The sequence below is a fragment of the Macrobrachium nipponense genome, chromosome 6 (genome assembly GCF_015104395.2).
Source record: "Macrobrachium nipponense isolate FS-2020 chromosome 6, ASM1510439v2, whole genome shotgun sequence".
NCBI lineage: Eukaryota > Metazoa > Arthropoda > Malacostraca > Decapoda > Palaemonidae > Macrobrachium > Macrobrachium nipponense.
The window spans coordinates 79,145,001-79,164,230 of record NC_061108.1 but is presented as its reverse complement, the minus strand read 5'-3'; the positions used below and the strand labels follow the sequence as shown (position 1 = coordinate 79,164,230).

At 36.0% G+C, this 19,230-nt stretch overlaps 1 protein-coding gene across 3 annotated transcripts in view; it reads left to right on the top strand.

Annotated features, from left to right (window-relative positions):
- The window catches only part of LOC135216389 (alpha-aminoadipic semialdehyde synthase, mitochondrial-like), an 84,972-nt gene that overhangs the window by 19,619 nt on the left and 46,123 nt on the right, over positions 1–19,230 (top strand). For 2 of the 3 annotated variants that reach the window (XM_064251665.1, XM_064251667.1), the window contains exons 2-8: positions 6,839–6,922; positions 13,208–13,363; positions 13,791–13,967; positions 15,331–15,483; positions 15,744–15,969; positions 16,114–16,241; positions 16,703–16,828. In XM_064251665.1, coding sequence (XP_064107735.1) covers positions 6,842–6,922; positions 13,208–13,363; positions 13,791–13,967; positions 15,331–15,483; positions 15,744–15,969; positions 16,114–16,241; positions 16,703–16,828 — 1,047 coding nt within the window. In that variant the 5' untranslated portion in view covers positions 6,839–6,841. Of the gene's footprint in view, positions 1–2,902; positions 3,175–6,838; positions 6,923–13,207; positions 13,364–13,790; positions 13,968–15,330; positions 15,484–15,743; positions 15,970–16,113; positions 16,242–16,702; positions 16,829–19,230 lie in introns of those variants that run through there. The other variant, XM_064251666.1, reaches the window with a different exon arrangement.

Here is a 19,230-nt window from a genome sequence, read left to right as displayed (position 1 = left end):
TCTTATTTATAGAAAGTTCATAAGATTTGCACATTATGTATGTATATACTATATATATATATATCTATATCTATATATATATGCGTGTGTGTATTAGTTTTAATAGCACTACGAAATCGGAAATGACAACAATCACTTGTGTGCTTTTGTCGTCGATTCGGTGACTGGACAAAGAATAAATGTCCTGTTGTTAAAAAAAAGCTCTTACTTTGTCCGCTCCTTCGGAGAATATTTCTGCTTCTGGTTGTTATAAGCAGACAAATTACTGGCAGAATTAATCCTGGCTCGATTCCTTGTTTGATGCTGAGGTCGGAAGAGAATCATGGCAGAATAACGAAGTATCACAAAGATTCTCATTACTATGCTGGTTTTTCTCCGGCTCTAAGTAGTTTCGGGGAATGGCTACATGTAGCATTATTTATGTACGATTGTGAGACTGCATTTTTTGTTGTTTGTGTTTTGTCATCATACAAATGGCTTTAGATTTGTGGTCTAAATAGAACAAGATAAGTTGTTTACAGGCTCTCTGAATATAGGAAATTTTAATTTGTTGGTTTGTATAGTAATCAGAACATCTAAGAAAGCGAAGATAAGAACTCATTATATGTTCATTTCTACAAATGCCATACTAAAAATATAAAATCATCTCCTAACATCTGTATTTTCCTTTTCGGTTCAATTTAAACTACATATATGTGCTATTTTAATTTGTATCTTTTGAAAACTGCACGAATAAAACCAAAAAAGTTTTTTATAATGGCCAGTCAGAGAAAAACAGACAATAAGCTATATACTTGGCCTAGTTTTTCATGAGTGTTATTTAGTCGCCATCCAATTGTTGAGAAAACTAAATATAAGGACCTTTTTTAAATGAAACTGTACAATGAAAATTATGGTATTGGAGAAATAGCTCTAGGATATAGTTTAATTGGGCCAAACATCTAGAGGCAGTTAAACAAGAGCAAAACAGCTAACAACGCAGTTGCTAACCCTAATCCGACTCTAAATATTCAGACAAAGTGATAAGACTGTTGGATTTTGCATGTGTTTTAGCAGCGTTGCCATTTCCCTATTTATGGATGATTAAGTGGCGTGGTGGCCGCAGGTCACAGTGAAACCGGGATTGTGTGACACCTACCTTCTGGCTGCCCTAAAGCGAGAGCCTGAGACAGCACAAGATTGCTTAATTCTAAAAGCAAGTATAAAATATCCATTAGATCAAGACACCCAACGGACTGTTGATGCAAGGAACCTATAATTTTCATTGTATTTAGTTTTCTCAACAATTGGGTGGCGACTAAATAACACTCATGAAAAACTAGGCCAAGTATATAGCTTATTGTCTGTTTTTCTCTGATTGGCCATTATAAAAGACATTTTGGCTTTGTATATATATATATATATATATATATATATATATATATATATATTACAAGTAAAAAAGACCCATCAAAACACTCTGGATTAAAGCTAAGGACTACATTTCGGTGGACGTTAGTCCACCCTTATCAAGTAGTGAATGATAGAAGTTGCTTCCTTGATAAAGGTGGAGGTTAGTCCACCGAAATATAGTCCTTAGCTTTAAACCAGAGTGTTTTAATGGGCCTTTTATACTTGACACACACACACACACACACACACACACACACACACACACACACACACACATATATAATATATATATATATATATATATATATATAGTGCTTACTTTTACATTTTATTTACATCGACCTGTACCAAATGTAATTAAATGCCAGTTGTATATATATATATACTACATACATATAATATGCATGGCCACGCATGCATCCACAAAAACGACACTTAAAAGTGAAACCGGATATCTGCATATCTGGACAGTAATCACGAATATATCCATCCTCAGGATCAGCTTTCAACTCGATGTTAGTCCTGAAAGTGTACCTCGCAGGATTAGGACTAAATACCTCCCTAGGCAACGCCGCATTTTATAGGAAAGACTTACGGTAGAGTAAAACTATGGTCACCGTAATGACTATCTGTTCTTTTTGCTTCTTTTGGGGGGAGTCTGACGAGGCCAAAAAGACGAAAGTACTACCCCCAGTAAAGTGTTCCATTTTGACCTTTTTGGCTACATACACATTCTATGGACACACGTATTAGCTCATAAATATTACCCAAACGCTATATTCTTCTTTCCCACCGTTATCTCTACATTAAGGGTTCGGTTGCCTGGTGGTTTATTGTTTGGCAAAGGGGTTGTACGACCGCATGCCCTTGCTGTCATCAACCAGTTATTGGCGGTGGGCCTCGCCTTTGACTAAAAAGTCCACCTGCAAGGCACCAGTTTCTACAGTGATCGGCGGTTGACCTAGCTTTTTACTCACAAGTAAGACGGCAAGGCAGCAGCTGTACCTAAGTCGCCTTTTACGATACGTAGGACCTACGGTGGTAGTGTTCTTACACCCCTACCACAGGGCATTACTCATACGCTATATATGTGTGTGTTTATGTATACATTATAGTTGTGAGACTTATCCGGAGAAATTATTGCTAAGAGGAAAGTGAAAAACCGGAGTGTAATATCTTGAAGGTTTTCTCTTAGAATTCCGAAGCAAAGGACATAAACGGATAAGAGATTACTCACGAAAAAATCGCGTTACTAACACACAAAGTTTCAAGGAGGCCTAAACCATTTACTGCAGCAGATAAAACTTATTACAGAGGGTTGTTAATCCGGTAACTGGGCTAATCCAAGACAGCTGCTCCTCTAATCCGGTAACTGGGCTAATCCAAGACAGCTGCTCCTCACCTCAAGACCAATCTCGAATGGATAATGACCTTCGTATTCATAAAATGGTTTTATACCGAAGCCACCGACATGAAAGTCAGTACTCAGTGGTCCGACAGTCTCTCTCAAGCTCGTGACGCGAGAAGAATGAGTCTCAGCTAGAGGTCCCATTTTCGCGTCAGTTTCCCTTCAGGCCTTAACGCGAGACCTTTCGAGTGAATCTTAAAATTTTGTGACACAAAACCCAACCATTTTATACAAGAAATTTCAATGACAGTGTGGCTCCATGTAGCCATAATCATTTAAACTAAAATTTAAACTTTAAAGTTCACGGAAGCAAAGAACGGAAAAACAAGTGACTGTGATATCAGAAGGGATTTTGCCCCCACGCTAATACAACGGTGAGTTTAGAATATGAGGCAATCATAAATAAAATAGATATATAAGATATATAATTAGAATATATAAACATATATATTATATATATAGAATTATATTATATATATATGCTTATATGTTAAAATAGTGTCCATTAATCATTTTCATTTGAATTACTGTTTGAGAGCTTCATTTGATTACTGACGACAATTCGTGGATTTTGTTGTATCGTACATAATCGTAGATGGATTTAGTTAAGATACAGTAATGGTCCTTTGGGGTGGCTTGAAAAATTGCTGCTCTTCCAGCCCCCAGCCAGTATTAAGAATATATTTATTGCTTTGGTCAACTGAGTATTTGCTCAGCCCCATATCACTTGGACATCACTCTTTGAAACTGGGTCCTCTTGTTATTGAGGCGTGCATGTTACATGACTAATCACATGCACGCGCGTGCACACACATTATATATAAGGTTTTTGCAAGGCCTAACGTTCCACAACTGCATTGTTGCGTATTAAAGGCTGAAAAAATGTATGAAGGGAGTTAACGACAGAATAATTACACATGAAAATAAGTTAAAATCTATTAAAACCATTGAAATAGCAACAAATTCTAAGTAATAGAACACCACGACACTAAGAAGCAGGACCCACCCAGAAGGTAATTACAATAAAACTGCTGAAACTAGAAAAAAGTTGAGGAAAAGAAAAACTGGACCATCATATTTAACGATCAACTGTTGTCGTTTCACTACTATGAGATTCAGGGCCTCTGTAACACGGTTTTTTGGGCTTTGCTCCTTGTCAAAGCATCGGATGTAGCTGAAAGTTGACATATGTATATTTTACAACCACACACAAATTTTGTCACATTCATTACAATAACCTAAACCCGATGGTTTTGATTTTTATAGAGTAAAAATGAACTAGCCGACGCCATGGCCAATGATTACGAGCCAAGAGTCGAAAAACATGCATTACGTAAGCAAGGTAAACAAACACCTCTTGACTAAATGTTGCCCCGCCCATCCACCAGAAAGAAATGCCATCGGCTCTGAAACCCAAAGACTTTATGAATGGCGGAACGATACATAGATGTGGATGGGGTATCAGTGCTAGCGTAGTAATACTACTGTAGCAGTAGTGCCGCAACAGTATAGCAGTAATATACATGAATTAAACGTTTAGACCAACTGCTGGGATCCTTGAGGATCATTTAGCACTTCTTACAACTACTCGAGAAATTAGTTTTTTATAGCCAGAAGTTAAATTTTCTAATCCAACAATGCCCATGGTAGCCTTCAGTGTTATCCTGAATTATAACGAGGCGAAAGTGGGTGGAGCCTCATGAAGTCACCATTCTGACGATAATTATTGGTGAAGGTTTAAAGCCAATATACGGTACCGGCTATTTTTTTTTTCAGTAAATGGGTAGATAGCCAATAAATAAAATTGCTTGACATAGGATATAACAGTTATCAAATCAAGCTTGTCTACTATGTTTTGGTAATTACCAGCTATTCCCTACATCTTGTCAATCTGATTGTGACCTATAAAGTAGACTGTAATTTCTTTGGAAACTTATTTTGGGAATTAGACTAATAATCGAAGTGTTTTTGTATTTATTAACATATTTTGTTGGTTTGTTCATTATGACAATTATCAGTGGGGAGGTTCCAGAGTTCATAAAGGTGTACTGCTTTGCTTGTATTTAAATTTGTATGTCATTGTTGCCAGAGGTTTAGCCTTCGTTACGTATAACCAATCATCCATCGAGAAAGAGGGAAGAAATGATGTCATTAGTTACGTAACGAGTGTGTTCGAAACCTTTTCTCTGAGTAAGTTGGCCCGTCTTCAAAAAAGGTCACTTTTACATTATAAGTACCAAATTTATTCAACCTACGTAGTGCAGAATACACTCAAAATTATGTGATTGATATAATATGTATTCTGAATAAGCGTTATATTTATGAAATGCATAGATAAAAAGTTATTGCGAAAAAACCGTGTTACAGAGGCCCTGAATCTCATAGTAGTTTTATTCAAACCGCCCCCTTAGGTCGTTCTTTGTGGTATTTTCTTATTACTTCAAATCTGTTGTTATTTTAATGGTTTTAATTGGTGGCTTAGTAAGTGTTGTCCTTCGTGATACTCTTCAAATTTAATAACCTTTCCCTGAACACCTTCCAATATGAAAACGGGAGCTACAGCTCCAGTGTATATCTATCTATATATATGTATATTTATATATATATAAGTATATATATATATATATATATATATATATATATATATATATATATATATATTTATTATATAAGTGGGAAGGCATTTGTTTTGCGTGTTAGTTATCGCAAATATTCTTTAGGTCTCAGATCACCATGGGCAGAAATGACAAGAATTACGTCATATGCCTTTCTCATCAAATCAGCGAGTGTTACAGAATAAATTTCTTATATTAAAAACCCCTTATGGATTCGGGTCAACGCACCAAGAGACATTACTGCTGCTGCTTGTTATGAGTGGGCACATCATTGGAAAGATTAATTCACCTTTGTTATCATTTTGATAATTACAGAAAAGAAGTACATCATTTATGTACTACCTATTTAATTATCTCAAACTTTCTGGAGTAATCCCAATGTTATTTCAACTTGTTTTAAATAAGCCAAGCGATTTTTTTCGATAGTAACGTGTGTATATATATAATATATATATATATATATATATATATATCATATATATATATATATATATATATATATATATATATATATATACATATACATATATATTACACGAGCATACATAAAAGCCATAAAGGTGGTTAACCATGTAGCTTCACATGTGAGAAATTCTAGTTATCTCCCGCTAGTGTGAGAAAAGGCCGAATGCAACTGAGCCTCTTCCCCGAAATATCTAAGCACAAGCGAAACCAAAATTAACACAGACAAGAATATCTTGGTTGTCAATGATTAAATACTGATTAACTGTGGATGAAAAAGGTCGCTGAGTCGAGTATCTATATATAAAAGACAGGTGTGCATGTTATATATAGATATTCAAGTCGGCGACCTTTTTTCATCTAACGGTGATCAGTGTTCAATCATTAACAACCAAGATATTCTTGTCTGCGTTAACTTGGTTTCGTTTGTGTTCAGATATTTCGGGGAAGAGGCTCAATTGCATTTTATCTGGCGTGGGAGGTAACTAGAATTTCTCACATGTTGAGCTAGATGGTTACCCACCATAATGGCCATAGTTCTTTTCCTAAGGACTTAATGGCTGTGGTTGTAGTGGCATCCATGAACGTCTTGCAGGAATTCACGTATTGGAGAAAAATCTCACGATGTAAAGATTCCTACGACTTGCGATGAAAAGCACATATGTAAACCTAAAGAGCTTGAGCCGAAAGGCATTTTATTGTAGGCGGTTGGCATTAAACAAAAATTGGAACCTGACACAAAACCCGATTTTACATTTTAAAAAAATGTAATTATGCCATACATTCTCACTTAAAAAGTCAAATTGACCAAGCATCAAAGTTACGATAGTGTGAAAAACAGACATTCTTCGGTATATTTCTCTTACAAAGATGAATACGGTAGTGCGTGAAAATGCTATTTAATCGCTGCTTTCCTTAATTTACTTCAGTGCATCGAATACTAATTATTAATTTTTTTCAGAACATGTCCTCCGTGCTAAGTGCCGCGCCTTCCATGGCTCGGTGCTGGCCCTCCCATTCGGCACAAGCAAGAAGATGGATAAGTGTGAGTATGTTTGTTTTTCTTCCTCCTCCTCCCACCCCCGCTTTTTTTGTTTCACATTGTTGGATACACTGATGATGGTGATTTCCGCTCATCAACAACGCAGGAAATACTTTGCGAAGTTTTGTGCTCGTCTGGGTTTCACAAAGGCAGTCAAGCAGAAGATGTGCAAATATAAGTCGTTTGGTTGCTAGGTAGCTTCATAGAACGAGCAAGCACGGGCTTCAAGTGATAATTTCTGGGTGAATACTGACATGCTCATCTTTTCAAGCAATATAAACTGATTCTATTGTGAGTGTATATAGGAGAGATTATGTTTGTACACAAGCGAAGCATATCTGGCGCGTGTGTAGTACGCTGGTGGGCAAAGGCGAACAATGGCAGACAACGCTCTCACCTAATTTAACTTTGCCAAGTGTATTGTGCACTGTACATATAAGGCAGGGTAATGTTTATTTCTTGCTTATTACATTGTATATGTATTCTCGTGTAGTGCTATATTAATTTCTCAAAATGTGAAAAAATATTCTCCAAGTTGCTTATGCTTTAAGTTTTTCAGTCTGCTAACTTCACTTACCATGAGAGAAAAAACATTCCAAGGCAACAATAAATATTTATTCAATGAAAATAAATATTATTTTGCCTTCCTTAAAGGTTTAGAACCCAGTAGCTTCAAACAACTTTCACACGAGGGCAAACTGTTTGTGTCGCTACACTCCTGATAGTGGAAGGCTGTGAAATTCATTGATACTTTATCTCGATCCATTTTCTGTGAATCCCAGCTGTTGCTCCTATGAAGTCTATCGTTATTTTTTACTCTAAAAACATGAAATTATAATCTTATTTAGTTATTTTTGGTATAAGGGTTAAAATAGGTAATTATAGACGTGTTGTGGATTAATATCATTTTAAATTTTCTATGTAGTGAAACTGCCTGCATTCTGAGAAGTCTTCCGAAACGATGTCAACAAAAATACGTAAATCTGAATATTTCAATACACAAAAGCTTTTATTCTCTAATATTTTGCATAAAATTATATTATTCATAAAGATCAACTTCCTATTGAAAGATATGACGAATTAGATACTTATGGGTGAAAACTTCTGTCCTTTTGTTGCCTGTTGGTAGTGACACGAAAGTATTATTGGAACGTCACTCTCAGCACTGGTTGGCGGCAGACGTTTCTAAAATTCAAATTGGTAGTACAGACACCAGATATAGTTTTTAAGCCTTGCTTGAGTTGGACAGTTTATGACTGCCAGGATACTATACTTTGTTTTTTTCCATCTATCCAACCGCCTGTGGTGTTTGCGCGTGGTAACACTGCGTCCCGGGCTTTAAATATCATCCTATTTCGAATATTAACGGTGTAATTTGCATGCAGTAAATTATCAAAACACTTTTCAGTTGCAAATGTACACCAAGATATCCTTTCATTTACCTAAAACTTACATATAGCGTAACTATTTAATGCCCGGGACGCAGTGTTACCATGCGCGACCAACACAGGCGGATGGACAGATGGAAAAAAACAGATTATAGACTTCCCTTCTCCACCTATTCGTCCATCCTCCAACAACCCACGACTGAACCATTGCTTATAAATAAGACTATGATTAACTTACATGATCAACGTTCTTCTGATAAGGTAGAAGAGGGAAATGGCTTTTTGCCACCAGCAGTTATTATTTGGAAAAAACGTGTTGATGACGTCACGTTCATGACTCCTGTAGCCTAACACTTAAAACTTAAAGATAACAGAAACAAAGTTAAACGTTCTCGGTTTTTATTGAATGCAGAGGCTGAGACAGGAAGAGAGCTATTGTTTGCAAACATTGTTTTAAGCGATCCGCCAGGTCTTCGTTTAAGCTCGGAAAAATAAAAATAGTTTTTTTTTATAATTGTTACCCCTTCAAAAGTAACAAATTTTCTTTGATTTTAGATAGACTTCCATGTAGGCCCAAGTAAGTGTTTGTTACATTTCTATTCGTATCTATAAATCTGCTTTAAGTCTTAAAAACAAAATACACCATCCTTCACACTAATATACCAGAATATATTTGTAGACAACAGAATCGTCTATCCATAGAAAACAAACGTATGTGAGTGGACATGGGTAACTATACCATTTCCAATAATCGTATCACGCTGATTCTGAGTAATATTATCTCATAACAGACTTAAATCGTGGAACAATAAACGACAAATGAGGCCACAGTATTACGTAATGCTTCATTTTTCTTTATTTATTATTGTTATTTTTTAAGCAGTAGCCTACAATGCTGCGGACGTCAGCCGTTTCACCTTTCGGATGCCTTTTCACTAACTGATGGGTTGTCTAAATTCACTTGTCTTAACAGTCAAACAACAATTCTGCAGTAAAATACCCTTTAGTACTATGCACACTTTTTTTTCGGCAACTACAAATATTGTCACTGTGGTATCTAAAGAATGATACTCGAACTTCTTTAGACCTTTTTGAAGGATTAATTAATTCTACTAGATCTCAAAACTGCGTTGTGACTTAATAGGATATACTCAACCGGAGTTCTTACTTTGAAATCATTATCCGGCAATCTACTAAGGGTATTTCCCACTGCGTTTTCTTTACTAATTATCTATTTAATGTCAAAATTACAATGTGATAAAAGCAACGCCCAACATTGAATGCGAGCATTACCTTGATTAGGAATTTTATGCGTTTTACCAAATAAATCTTTGGCATGTATGAGCCTCAAACTTGATGTCAATTAAGAAATACTGGGTCTATGCCAAAAAACTAGAGGAAGCCTTCCGTGTCCATATGAGCATAGTTCCAATTACCTGGTGTGAGCTTTTGACTTGCAAAATACACAGGAATCTCCTATCCACCAATTCGTTGTAGCAAAACACAACCTATTCCAATTTCTAGTGAAGCGTCATCCAAGACTAATAATTGTCTCTCTCCATCAAAGTTATATTAATCCACTTGCTAAATCATTTTCACAGTATCAATTACACTTTGTTTATTTTTACTCTCATTTTATTGGTAATAAACCAATTTCACGGAAGTCTGATAAATTTACAACAGTAAGTAATCGTACCCATACAGGACTGAATATCTGCCACACGAGTAGGATAGGCGCATCTAATGTGGCTTTAACTTTCTTGGGGAGGTCTAACTCATTCACTTACGATGCGACAACCAAATCTATTCTAATTAAGTAACCTTGATAGAAGACTTTTTCTTATTAATCTAAGCATGAAGCTCTTTCAGTATTCTCGACTCTACGAAATCCAAGTCCACATTGTCCCTAAGTTCCACTACTAACAATGCAGTCATCTAAATATGCCTCGACACCAATATCTTTCATAAATTAGTAAAACCTTTGGAAAATGGAAAGGAAAGAAGATATGCCAGAAGGCAACATTTTAAACTGAAACAGCCTCTTATGAGTATTTAACTAAATACTTTTGTTCGTACGGTGTTATTACGTTGCATGGAATCACTGGTTATTCAGCAACGGGGACCAACGGTTTTACACGACTTCCGAACCACGTAAATACTTTTGACTCGGTTCATCCACGGGTATTTGTAAAAAGGGTTTCTTTTAAAGCAATAGTGGAAAAAAATTGTCCCTTGCCCCTTTTACAAATCTCTGCTAAATTAAATCAGGTGCGGGTATAATGAATACTGAACGCGATATAATTAAGGACTGGTTCAGTTCCTGAAAGTCACCACTAACATGACTGGCTGTTTACCAGATTTCATGACTGTAACAATTGTAGCTGCCCAATCACTATACTAACAGGTTCGATAATACAATCTTTTATCCAATCAAGCTAAGCTTTCTCTACCTTTAGCTTATAGTGATATGGAATAATTCGTGGTTTACTGAATTCTGGAGTCGAATTCTTTTTAACATTAAAGTTAGGAACAAAACCAACACTTGGTTTTATTATTTGATTGAATAACCATCAAACAAATCTACCCCATTCCCATTAATGAATGCACCAATATCCAATCAATATTACGTCCTACAACATTAAAAAAAAAGTATGATGTACATCATAACCATCAAAAACACCATCTACGAACACCTTTCCATAAACTTTAATTTTTACATCATCATAAGCATGATTTTTTTTTATTTTTTTTTTTACAATTGTCAGTGGTTAAACCTTACGCAAGAGCCCAATCTATAGATATAACGCTAACAGCAGGACCACAATCCACCTCAGTTATTTCATTTTATTTATAGTTAACTGACAGAAGCTGCTCATCATGATTCTCACATGAAACAACCACATCTTTTACTAGTTTGTGAGTATGCTTGTCATCACTATTACAACCATTTGATATGAGCTTACAAATTCGATTTACGTGTCCCTTTCTTTTGCAATAATTACAAATCATATTCTTACAGCGACAATTTATACATTCATGAGGGATTCCACAATGCTTTACACGAGTCCGATTTTCTTGGAACTGAATCAGCTTGTAATAGAACTGATTTCCAGGAAACAAAAACCTTTTTGAAGTTCAAAAATCCTTCCAAAATTTGGCTGGAAGTCATGGCCTGTAAATTTAAATTCTTTTTCCACTAAATTTACAGCATGGACTATTTTCTGAAAACACGAACAACTGATCTCTCACATGAGCATCAGAATGTAATGATTTACCTGTATTTTCCTCCCTTTGTAAGCTAATACGGTGATTACTAGGCTTTACATCATAATACACTTCAAGCAAAGCTTGTTAATCGTCCTGCAAAAATATTATTTCCTATATGTCCCAGTTATTATGAGTAACATTTAGCTACCTTCCAGAAACTTGGCCAGTCAAAAGAAATCAATAGGATCAGTTCCAGTCTGTGGGTTGACCATGCTGCATGAACACTGGATAGCCCGATATTATAACAAGCTAACCTAAAATGGTTATGGAAACCATAGGCTTGAATAGTAGGCCCCAGTATCCAGCATGAGTCACAATAGTTAACAGTTGAAAAAGCAGTAAACTTTCAGCAAACCATAAAACGTTATACATATAAAGCATAAAAAGTATAATCACTTGCATAAACAATCGCAACTTTCAAAATTTAGGTAACGAAATAGGCTACATCCCTGGTACAGCAGCAAATCGCACAGCCAAGAAACTAAGCTCACCAAGAAGTAACTTCATCATAACCTGTTAAAGCCTACCAAACCTAGGCTAGAATGGTAGCTTTATGGTCAATTAAACAAACCTACCATGACTGGCAAACAATATCTCTTACCTGTGAAAATAAGGATGTTCATGTCGCTGCTTCCTACTTCCCCAGGATACAAACTACGGCAATAGGCAAACAGACAACAGCAACCCCCTTGCCGCAAAAATCTTGCAGGATCCTGACGCCAAGATTCTCTTTTTAGCAGCTCCAAATGAGCGATTGGTGTTAGGTCATTTCTTGAGCAGTAAACCGCGGCTCACGTCAGCCGACAAAACAGACCAGAGAACACCAAGCACAATGATCACACCATACACTATACGATAAAAACTAAATTTCCAGTTCGAACTTCGAACACATATCCACAGGAAACGTTATGTAATAGTTAAGATATCTCTGGTATGTATCCACTTTCGCGCCGGGGAGTGTTTAGTACAAACCTGTATGGGATGAAAGTAAAAAGGTAAAGAAAATACTGTAAATATCAAAGCTAATGACCCCCAAGAAATAGTCCTAGATAATGACCCCGAACTTTGCTGGTGGTCACTATCTATGAAAGATTCTATCTCTGAAAATTAACAAAACTGTATGCTAATATCCAGTGCGACCGGATTGACTATAAAAAAACTTAAAATCGTGACCTGGATTACTTTCCTACTTACCAGATGGCTAATTTAAAACAACGGCGATTTGACTGACGAATATATGGATAATAATGTATACCTACGCACAGTCACGAGGCAATTATTGTGCCTTTTCATATAAAGTAAGCAAAGAATAATTCATTTTCCAAGTTCTCAACTGATGTTACAATTTAAGGCATACTTCATTTTGTTTTTTCTGTTTTCCCCTCTTGGGTAGGGCATGGATGTCATGCCTTAATCTTAAAGTTGCAGCTGCACAGTTCTGATACCAATTACACCATGCTTGCTTTCTTGTGGGACGTTTTACTTATAATAATACAGTAGTACATGTAAAAACAACTAAGATGAAATCAAGAGATGGCAACAAAAGTATAATTTTAATATCGGCAGTACATACATATCGTAAATCAAAACTTACTTTTCATTTATAACAGTTCTTTGTTCTGTGTTGTTTCAGCGGAATGTGCAGGGACGGTGTTTAGCAATTCGTCGAGAAGATCAGAGTGTGTGGGAAAGGCGAGCGCCTCTTGGACCTTCCCATGTACGACAACTCGTGAAAGATGGGGTGTCTGTCATTGTACAGCCATCGAACCGTCGTGCATACCCAATGCAGGTCAGTTAGTGCCTCTTGTCTGGCTTCTAATTCGTTTTCTACCTTTGTTTCACACAGGTATAAAAAATCTCCAACGATGTCTACTTTTTTCATTCTTTCTCGTCTCGTTAGTTGAGGGATATTTAGTGGCAAGACTGTCTGACTGAAATAAACATGGATTCTTTTTTGTGCACAGTAATTTATTCTTCGATATCCCTTGGGTTTTTGGGGAAGCTGTACTGGCATCAGTAGGGAAGTAAATGAGCGAATTTAGACGGGTTAAAAACTATGTGTTTTGCTGTTAATCAATAATAGTATAAGAAAACCACAAATCTTCTATGGATTTTTAAAAACCTTTTTTCACTAATTATTCTGTCTATCCATTGGACATCATCCCGATACAAGATGAAATAAGAGGAAGCACTTATAAAAATCATTTCTTTGGCAGGCCTACCAAAATGCAGGAGCCAAAATCAAAGAAGATATTAGCGAAGCTCCAGTTGTCATTGGTGTGAAGCAAGTACCAATTGACCAGCTCATTCCAAACAGAACATATTGCTTTTTCTCGCACACGATAAAGGCCCAGGAAGCAAACATGCCTCTGCTCGATGCCATCTTGGAAAAGGTAATGTTTCGTTTCTTGTATTGTTAAATCTCACCTGCAGTTTAAGAGAGGTTGAAAAGTCTTACGTGATTTTAACAATTGTGCAAAAAGCACAAGTTCTTTCCGTGTAAACGCTGTTGGTTATGAGTTGTATTTTGCTGATGAAATTGAATTGTTGGGTTTATATTTTCCTTTTGTTTTTGATAAGTAGTTTAGTGTCCATTAATTCTTCAGGTAATGAAATGCAGGTAAAGGGAATTCTGTCTCATGAACAATTTAAAACCCAGTTAAAAAATAATATTTAGGATTTATCTATGATTATTATTTCGCCCTCCATTGTGTTAAGGTAAACTTTGTTCCAGACAGTTTTCGGTAAACAATTATCTAGCACCCGAATGCCTCAGTGCTTTGTTCTACTTAGTCTATAGGATTAAAATATCCTGGGCCATGTTTCATCCCACCTTAATCAATATAAGAACAATTAATTTTCACACAAAGCTTTGTTACCTTGATATTCAGACTATTTTCAGATTCATATATTATCAGTTCGTTTTCTTTGTATCTAGTAGCACTTCGACAGTATTCATCAAATTCTATGGAGACACACTCTTTAAGTCGGTTCACAAAGAACTAAGCAATAATAATAATAATAATAAAATTCAAGGTCACTTAGTGTATCATATAGTCACTTTATTTCATTTCCAGTTTCAAGAATATATATAAACAAGGCATGATCCGACCTCCAGCTTACTGGGGCATGTGCTAAAATCTACAAACAAATAGAGCCTTGTTTCACCAACGGAAATTAAAATATACGCCATATTTTATTAGAAATCATTTTTTTGTACTGTTTAACACGCACATTATTTACCTTTTTCTATTTTCATTCTAATAAATAAATCATCAATATCCTATCTAAAATTCCTGGATTTTTAACTCAACGCGAAACACCTTTTCCAGACCTTTTTAGACTCTTCCACAGACCTTTCCTACTCCCCCAACAAGAACAACAGCAACAATAACAACAACAAAGTGGTTTGTAGACTTACTCCCCGAGTAAGCGAAAAAGGGATTAATGTCATTTTTGTTTCATAGTTAAGAGGAACTTTTGTATGTTGATTTCTCCGCCTTGTATCGCATGAAACTTAACGAATAGGTAACGCCCCAGAAAACTTTCTCGTTCCAGAACCAGATTTCTTATGTACTGTAATCTAATTTTGTTTTTCATTTTTTAAAAAGTTTACTTTGTGGTTTTGTTTCCACGCTGCTCCGTAGAACAAAGATGTGCAATCGCCACACGTGCTGTCAAGCTGCTATTATTGAACATATTTTCTTCTTCTCAGGTTTTCCCTAATGTGTTATCACAAATGTGTCTTTCCCACAGAACATTCGTCTTATTGACTATGAAAAAATGTGTGACGAAAGAGGGCAGCGTGTCGTAGCTTTTGGAAAGTACGCTGGAGTTGCTGGTATGATTAATATTCTGCACGGGCTGGGTCTGCGACTTCTTGCATTAGGCCACCATACTCCATTCATGGTAATTCACACAAATTAAATTAAAGCTAACTCTCTATATAACGCTGAAAATAAGTTGCGACGTGTGTCATATCCTTGGAATTTTGGTAAATAAACCAGAATTTGCAAGTCGTTAACAATGTACAATTTTGTGAATGTACAAAAACCATTTATGTTTTCAATAGTTGTTTGCAATGGTTGTGTCAATAATATCTTAGTAATTGCATAATGTATCAAAACTACTTCCCAAAGAATGTTTTATTCTCCCTTTTTTTTATGTAGCACATCGGTCCTGCCCACAACTACCGCAACACAGAAATGTCGAGACAAGTAATCCGTGACAGCGGATACGAGATATCCTTAGGAATGATGCCCAAATCTATTGGTCCTCTGACCTTCGTCTTTACGGGTACTGGCAACGTGTCACAAGGGGCCCAGGAGATATTCCAAGAGTTACCTCATGAATACGTGTCTGTGGAGGCCTTGAGGAAGGTCTCCGAACACGGCGGTGAGTTTCAGTCTCAAGAGTTTGAGTTCAAGGAGGAACATCAGGCTCTATGATTGACTTTGAGTTACAATTTGGTTTTCATGTTACGAATATTTGTAAATTAGTCGTCCATTTCTCAGATATTCGTTCACTTATTTTTTACAGCTATGAACAAACTGTATGCATGTGAAGTAAGCCGTCGAGACCACTTAGTTCGAAAAGATGGTGGCAAATACGATGCAGTAGAGTATGAGGAACACCCAGAAAGATACATCTCTGTATTTGCTCATAAGGTAAGATCAGAGCCTATTTATTATATAAGCAAGGGCGTCTCTTATCCAGTTAGATATGAACTATGCAGAAAATTTCTCCACTACTCAAAATAAGGTCTGTAAAAAGACATCTATTTAAAACTGGCACTTAATTTTTAGTGCATTATAGTTATCTCGTCACTGCCAAGTAAGTTACTTACTTGTCAGTTAGTAAGCATGATTTTAGTAATGTGTCATATGAAATGCAGATTATGTGAATTCAACGGTTCTTAAGACTGTTAACCAAATAAGGTAGTCAGTCCAGTTATTGTAGAAATTACCAATAAGTAGATCGTCAAAATGTCGATTTTCAAACATGACTCACTTTTCCTTTCTTTGTGGACATGAAAAAAGTTTTTCTTTTGTGCGCAAGAGTTACAAATCTTAAATTCAATAGCCTTTCGAAGTCTTCCCAGTCACTGTAACATGTTTCTCCCTCACAGGTTGCCCCGTATGCATCAGTTATTGTCAACGGCATCTACTGGGCCGTCAATTCACCAAAACTTCTAACAATTCCCGACGCCAAGTATCTGCTCCGTCCAATTTACACGCCGTGGCTTCCAACTTCGGTATGATTTTGCTTCTAGAGATAATACTATTTTTATCTTTTTTAATATTATCGTGTGGCCGTTTTCAAATATTGCTACCTGTTGGCAAATGATGCCTTTGAATGTCAATCTATAGTACCATATATTTTGTTAGGAAGTCCACTACTTGTATCTGCGCGTGAATCTCTTTGCTCCCTTTCTTGACTCATGAATTTATTGCTTATAACTGGTGTAAACGCTTAATAAATGGACCCTGAAAAGGAGGACTTGTGAAACCCCGTTATAAGCCAAATAATCGCATAATGCATGATGTGTTTTTCATAATTGTTCTAGCATCGCTTACCTGACTTACGGTAAGAAAGTTGATCTTTTCCGTTTGTTCTATTCTAAGCCTTCTTATGTTCATGTATGCCATTTCTTACATATTGTATGTCATTGAATAATTCAACAGCATACATGGCCAATATGGAAAGCTTTAGTTTTGGTTCCGCATTCCTTTGGGAGTGATACAATTGTTATCCGGCTTGAAAGAGATTCGTTTCCCTCCCAGTTCCAGCGATGTTTCTAGCTTTTCCCATGTAGTACTAATTATCTCATTTACTATAGGTTAACGTTTCTGACTCCTTCTGTACCCACGTGCTCGATATATTGGAATGATCATTTTCCTTACTTTCCGTTTCATAAAGTTCTTGGTGTTCATTGTCTTATAAAATAGTAATTACGCTGTTGTCATAGTTAGCTTATTTCTTAGAAACATTCTTAGCATGTCTGTGCTTGCCGTACAATATATCGTTGTCCTATTCCCTGTCATGTGTTTTTCCCTGTAGAACATTATGTTAGCTCTAAGAGGGATGTTTCATGTTCACTAAAATGTTCTCCTCTCTGGAAAGGTGATTCCTCAATTGTTCTCATCTACAGAAGAGCTCCACGAGTCGTAGGCTATATCGCCAATGCCAACATGAAAGGGTATAATATGAAGTTCGTTATAGATCATGCTGAGAGGTTGCTTTCCATCCTGCTTTATTTTTGCAGTGGTTCTGTTTCAAGTGAAGGTCCCCAGAGCAGTTTTGTTACGCAGAAATCCCTTTCCAGTACTTCCAAAATGCACATGATGCTTCTTCTTCTTCTTCTTCTTCTTCTTCTTCTTTTATAAAGTCACATAAGACGGGCATCCGAATTGTTTCTTCGTGTGGCATCTTAGGATAGTGGATTGGCAAACAGGACTTTTACACAATAATACTTAACAGCATATGTTTGTCAAGTCCTTTTGCCGAACATCCAGTCTGAGACTTTCTTCCGATGTTCCCTTGTATTTCTTTTAATATCAATTTTGAAACATATTTTGAAGGATTTTCCGTAGAAGCTAAGCTGAATAGTTTTTTTTTAATAGGAGTATCCTAGAGTAAAGATGCATTTTGCGGTCTTTAGAACTATACCGTATGAATTGTCTGTATACTATTAACAAAGGGATGTGTTTTCAAGATGTAGAATGCTATAGTGTATTTTCATCAAGGATTTTCAGGATGTAAAATACAGTTGCTTTTGGTGTTTGCTACCACAGCATTTTCAGATTTTGACTCTTCAAGTGATGCGAGAACATTTGGTATTACGAAAATGATACCAGATATTTCATTACACAAGTTTGGAATTTTATTTAAAAGTTAATCCAAATTATTATATTTTTATTATTAAGGTAAATTATTTTCCCTACAGCTATTCTTCGAGTGTAACATAATCTGCTCCCGGTCATTTTGGTCATCTATGCATACATACATACGTATACAAATTACAACAACACACAAACAACACACACACACACCACACACACACCACACACATATATATATATAAAATATATATATATATATATATATATATATATATATATATATCACCGTGATTCATATACAAACATTAAGGTACAAATGTCCTTTAATATCCAGTTCGCTCTACCCTAGGAATTAATGTTTTCATGTATGTTGACCGAAGGGGAATTTTTTAGTTGATAACAATTTCTCGTGGATTTGAACCAGCGCGCACAGGAGAAATCAGGACTAGTATAGTTACCGACTCGGCCAACAAGTGAGGCCTCACTTGTTGGCGGAGTCGGTAACTTCACTGAAGTCCTGATTTCTCCTCTGTGCGCTGGTTCGAATTCACGAGAGGGCGAAATAATTATCAATTAAAAAAATCCCCTTCGGTTAACATACCTTAAAATATATTAATTCCGAGGAAGAGCGAATTGGATATTAAAGGACTTTTGTAGCCTAATATATATATATATATATATATATATATATATATATATATATATATATATCACACGCACACACAGACACACACACACACACACACATATATATATATATATATATATATATATATATATATATATATATATATACACGAAGACACTAAAGCAG